The following is a 5,946-nucleotide window of genomic DNA, read 5'->3' as shown; positions in this document are numbered from 1 at the left end:
TTACAGAAGGTGTACCTGGCTTGTTGGGTGCAAGGATGCACTAGTTAGAGATAATCTTGAAAACTATTTCTGAGACTATAAAAATGGACTGGAAATACCTACTGCAAAGGAAGGGGCTCTACACAATTAACAATCACTGTAAAAGGCAGAGGCTGGTGCACCTGACTTGCTGGGTGCAAGGATACACTAGTTAGAGATCATTTTGAAAAGAATATTTCTGAGACAAATAATAATTGCTGTAAATGCAGAGGCTTGTTTTAGAGGTGTATCTGGTTTGTTAGATGCAAAGATGCACCCATTAGGTATAATCTAGAAAGGCATATTTCTGGGACCCTAAGTTCACAAACTTTACCGGCATGACCTAGGGTTGACTGAATTATCTGAACTAATATTAAAAGAAGGAATATGAATAGAATTGAATTCAGGACCTCCTAAGCACCAATCCCCCAGTGCATTATTTTGAAGCACGTTCTTGGTTACACTTAACCTCCTCTAGGACCTAAGGCCTCTTTGGTAAAACGATTCAATCAGAGGCTACATTGATTTTTCTCTCCCTTTCAGTCCCTGTCTCAGCACTGGCTGAAAATGAAGTTTACTCAACATTTTTTTTTTTTTAAAGATGAGGCTATCCTTTAAAAAAAAATCAAAGTGCAGCTTTGTAAAGTTGGTGTCACTCAACATCAGTGATGGTCTTCATGGTGTGCAATCTGGTGTACCAGATAAGCAGCCTTCAGAAAATAAGAAATGGGGGGGCAAATAAAATGTACACCGATTTTAAAACACATCTTTTATAACAAATGTCCACAAGCAGGTAACAACTTAAAACAAAAAAGAGCACTATAACATGATGTCATTAACTCAATATTAAACTGAAAAAGAAAAGAAAAGAAAGAAATCGCTCCCTGTTTCAATGTGTCAGTCGATTATTGTTTTTTTTTTTGAGAAATAAATCTTCCTCGAAGGGTTCATGTAAACTTCAATTTCCTCGCAGTGCAATTTAGACTCATAAATATTGTCAATGTTGTAATCTGCTTTTGTTTGTTAAAGGGCTCCGCATTAAATACATACAGCAGCATAGAATCAACATTGAGCATCACCACCACCATCCTCCCAGGGAATTAAAGCTAAATCTTGCTTTAACCAATGATTCTGTTGTACTGTATGTCTGAGTGGCTTTTTTTTTTGCTAGACATGAGCTCCTGACATGTTTTTTTTTTGTGTATACTCACTTCTACTCCATTGGCTGGGTAGTCGCCTGCAAAAAAAGGTCAAAACACATCCTCACTACACCTGCTACCATGTATGATAGTCCAGTGAGACGTTTTGTTCTGGGCTAGTATCAAAAAAAGGGGGACAATGAAAAGTTCTAAGTGATGGATGGTGGGGGATTCACTGGACAGGAGTCTGAACCCCAAGATGTGGTGGTGTGTCTCTGCTCCCCCCATATACATCCTCTGCCCCTGGGATAGTCCCTCCTGGTGGGGTCATCCTTTTCTCTTTCTGTCTCCTGTTACAAAACCAAACTCTGACCACCTCCTTTTCTAGCTGTAGACTGTCCGCCAGCGAGGTGATCTCCTGGGCAGCTGGCTTGGGACACTTGAGGAAATGACTTTCCAAGGCCCCCTTGACGCTGACCTCAATGGAGGTCCTCTTTTTCCTTTTCCTCCCCTGAGCTGCTATCTTGTCTATGCTGGTGGGGCTTCCAGAAGACGAGTCCGCCTCTTCCAGCCACTTGTTCAACAAAGGCTTGAGCTTGCACATGTTCTTAAAGCTGAGTTGCAGGGCCTCAAACCTGCAGATGGTGGTCTGGGAGAAAACATTGCCATACAGGGTGCCCAGGGCCAGTCCGACGTCGGCCTGCGTAAATCCCAGTTTGATCCTCCTTTGCTTGAACTGCTTGGCGAACTGTTCCAGGTCGTCGGAGGTCGGGGTGTCCTCGTCGGAGTGCTCGTGGTGTCCCTGGTGCTGAGAGTCCTGCTGCTGCTGCTGTTGCAGCTGATGCTGTTGAGGAGGCTGCTGGTGGCCGTGGTCGCTGTGGTGCTCCTCATGGGCGTCCCTCAGGCCGTGGTGGTGCATGCTTTGCCCGGATACCGGGTTGATCATGCCGTTGACTGTAAAAGAAGGCTGAGAGTAGAGGAGTCCCTGGCCGTTGGTGGAAGCCATGCTGGGCAGGTGGGCTGAGGTGGTGGTCCTCCATGCCCCGGCACTGTGGTGGTTCCCATGGGCTGGATGGACCAGGTGAGGAGCTCTCCCTTGGTGCTGAAGGTGCTCCTCTCTGCTGGGCTGAACGCTGGGTTTGATGTCCTGCTGGCCCAAGGGGCTGGTGGACCAGGGCGATCCATCCCCGTGAGATAGAGCCGTGATCCATTGGTGTGCATGGCTCAGGGGGTGGCCGTTACTCTGCAGCGTGTAGTCGCTCTGGACCAGAGTGCCAGCATCCCTGTATCCCGAAGCCTGCTGCATGCCACCGGGCTCGCTGTGCACGATGGACGAGCCGGAGCTCAGCAGGTTGTAGTGGTTAGACGCTGTGGTCGCCATGACTCTCCGAGTCCGACTGATAGCACTGGTTAAAGGAGCCGTGCATTTGACAGCTCCTTCCCCTCGCCCCGGGCGCCCCTCTCTCTCTCTCCTTCCCTCCGCTCTATGTCTCTGCCCCTCGCTCCCCTGCAGCAAGCTTGTGCCTGTGCACGCGTCCCCGGCACCGCCTCCCCCGCGCTCCTATTGGCTCCCTCCCCTTTGATTTACGTGGATACCATTAGCAACGCTGGGCAGCCGCCTTCGCCTATTGGTGGAGCCCTCCCCAGCCTTCATCCCAGGCTGCAGAGACTGCTGCATCCACATGGATGGAGAGCAATGAGAGGGGCGCTTTGTACATTGCAAAGTAAAACAATTGCAGCCAGGAAACTTTCTTTGTCTGGAGCTCCGATTGTTACCGTGCTGGCTGAGCGAGCCCCATCTCTGCTCAAACTTTCAATAAAAGGGGTGATCACTGGCAGATGGGTCGCCCTGGAAACAGCACGCTTTTACACCCCTCCATATCTTCCAATCACTCCATAACCATTCTAAAGATTTTACTTTCAGATTAGCTGTTGTGTCAGTGTGCACTGCGACAAGTCATCAGCGATGATGTCATGGGATGAAGTGACATGTCATTAGGAGAGCCTGTGGACACATGACGCCGCCGCCGCTCATCATGATGGTGATAAGTGCTACCCAAGGATGGGATGAGCTCCCAGCAGGTGACCGCATGTAAGCATTGAAGACTAGCTGCGACTCAGAGGTCACCAGAGGAGTCAGGCGCCGCTAATATCCTCATGGAGCTCAATCAATATGGCAGTTTAGGTGGGGAGCACCTCCGATCTGCCTTGCTGTCTGTCTGTGTGTGTGTCAGTGTGCCTGTGTGTGTCTGTCACTGTGTGTATCTGTGTCAGTGTGTGAGAGTGTGTGTGTGTCTGTCACTGTGTGTGTATCTGTGTCAGTGTGTGAGTGTGTGTCTGTCAGTGTGTGTGTGTGTGTGTGTGTGTGTCAGTGTGTGTTTGTGCGTGTTAGGTGTGTGTGTCAGTGTGTGTGTGTGTCAGTGTCACTGTGTGTGTGTGTGTGTGCCAGTGTCACTGTGTGTGTGTCAGTGTGTGTGTGCCAGTGTCACTGTGTGTGTGCCAGTGTCACTGTGTGTGTCAGTGTGTGTTAGCGTGTGTCAATGTGTGTCAGTGTGTGTTTGTGCGTGTTAGGTGTGTGTGTCAGTGTCACTGTGTGTGTGTCAGTGTCACTGTGTGTCAGTGTGTGTCAGTGTGTGTGTGTCAGTGTGTGCCAGTGTCAATGTGTATGTCAGTGTGTGTCAGTGTGTGTGTGCCAGTGTCACTGTGTGTGTGTGTGTGTGTTAGTGTGTGTGTCAATGTGTGTCAGTGTGTGTTAGGTGTGTGTCAGTGTCACTGTGTGTGTGTCAGTGTCACTGTGTGTCAGTGTGTGTGCCAGTGTCACTGTGTGTGCCAGTGTGTGTTAGCGTGTGTCAGTGTGTGTCAGCGTGTGTGTTTGTGTGTCAGTGTGTGTGTCAATGTGTGTCAATGTGTGTCAGTGTGTGTGTGTGTGTGTGTGTGTGTGTCAATGTGTGTCAGGGTGTGTGCCAGTGTGTGTCAGCGTGTGTGTTTGTGTGTCAATGTGTGTCAGTGTGTGTGTGTGTCAGGGTTTGTGCCAGTGTGTCAGTGTGTGTCAATGTGTGTCAGTGTGTGTGTCAGTGTGTGTTTCAATGTGTGTGTCAGTGTGTGTGCCAGTGTGTGTGTCAGCGTGTGTGTCAGTGTGTGTGTGTGTCAGCGTGTGTGTCAATGTGTCTTTCAATGTGTGTGTCAGTGTGTCAGTGTGTGTGTCAGTGTGTGTGTCAGTGTGTGCTTCAATGTGTGTGTCAGTGTGTCAGTGTGTGTGTCACTGTGTGTGTTAGTATGTGTGTGTGTCAGTGTAGATTGTGGTGCTGATCAGAATGACAGGCAGCTCCCCCTGGTTCCATGGTATGACTAACTGCAATCTCCCTATCGGAGCTGCTTGTAATGATGTGTTTATTTGTGTATCGATCCGTGCAGTACACACTGCCATTATGTGTTCCTATCACCTAGATTAGTTATTGGCGATGCTGTGTCTCCACACTCTCTGTATTCATTCCACCAGCTTGGCGGTAACCCCTACCAGCATGCATCCTACCCCTGGGTTGCTATAGGTTACTGTATTGTGCCAATGTCCCCTCTGTGCTCTGATCGGGCTCTGTGTATTGTTATGCAGGTGAAATGAAGAAGGCGAGGATCAGGGAAATAGACACTTGTATCATTGGGGTAGATTGTGATCGCTGGGGGAACACACCATCCCATGCTAATCCGACTTTCAGACTTTTAAAAGGGTCCCAACTGAGTGCTGGACCAATCACTTTTTCATAAAACCTTTTGCTATTGGCGTTACCACCAAAGAATAGCCGGTGGGTTCTGTGTACTAATACTACCTGAGCAACAATCTATGTGTTCAACCAGATTTACCAAACTAATCTCATATAACGACCTACCTCCTCTGTTCAATTAGTTTGTACCCAATCAGGTATGCCCTTGCGCTACATAGTTCCTGGTAGATCTAAAGATGATTGTACAATCAAGTTGTAACGTGTGTGGTGAGCTTAACGTATAGTAAAATGTTTTTGTTTCTAGCTCAGACTCTATGGGGTATTTACTAAAACGTGAGAGTGCAAAATCTGGTGCAGCTGTGCATGGTAGCCAATCAGCTTCTAACTTCAGCTTGTTCAATTAGGCTTTGGCAATAAGACTTGAAAGCTGATTGGTTCCTATGCAGAGCTGCACCAGATTTTGCACTCTCCAGTTTTAATAAATCAACCCCAATGTACACCACTAAATGGCAAAACTGAACCCAACTTTATATTTTACTTTGTAAGTTATTAATTGACTGCATGTCACTGTCGGTGTGTGGTCTTACAAGATAGACAACAGGTGACCATACACTATACAATCTGACAGATCTGCCACTAAATAGGCAGTGCAAGGGCCTGCGCATTTCCATACGAATTGAATGGGTGTTTTAGATTTGTCCTTGGTACAATCAGCCTTTATAGTGTGTGGTCAGCTTACGTTTTCTCTATAGTAAATGATAGCACAAACAAGTGTTTCCCAGGTAGATAAGCATCTATGGTCAGTAGCTGTCATCATAATACTGTCTAGGGTCTTCACAGCTCTAATACATTCCATTAAGTTCTCAGCAATAGTAATGCATTGCTAACTGGTCCTGGGAGGAGAGAGTTAAACGTGAGGCTGCCTGTAATCACTAATAGGTAAAGTACAATCACAGTGTCAGATAACATCAAGCAGAAGACTGTCAGGGGACTGTATCAATATCCTACTTGGTGAATGGAGAGCAGTGCAGACGGTGCACTGCATTAACTGGATACACTGCACTGTGGCT

The 5,946-nt window shown here is 47.5% G+C and overlaps 1 protein-coding gene across 1 annotated transcript; it reads right to left on the bottom strand.

The window, feature by feature from the left end:
• Positions 1-772: 772 nt before the first annotated feature.
• On the bottom strand, positions 773-2,635 carry POU3F2 (POU class 3 homeobox 2). Its single transcript, XM_040350135.1, has one exon. The coding sequence runs from the start codon at positions 2,536-2,538 to the stop codon at positions 1,390-1,392; it is 1,149 nt and encodes a 382-aa protein (XP_040206069.1). The 5' UTR covers positions 2,539-2,635; the 3' UTR covers positions 773-1,389.
• Between the last annotated feature and the right edge of the window lie 3,311 nt (positions 2,636-5,946).

Source organism: Rana temporaria, chromosome 4 (genome assembly GCF_905171775.1).
Source record: "Rana temporaria chromosome 4, aRanTem1.1, whole genome shotgun sequence".
NCBI classification, from domain to species: Eukaryota; Metazoa; Chordata; class Amphibia; order Anura; family Ranidae; genus Rana; species Rana temporaria.
This window is presented reverse-complemented; position numbering and strand designations above follow the sequence as displayed.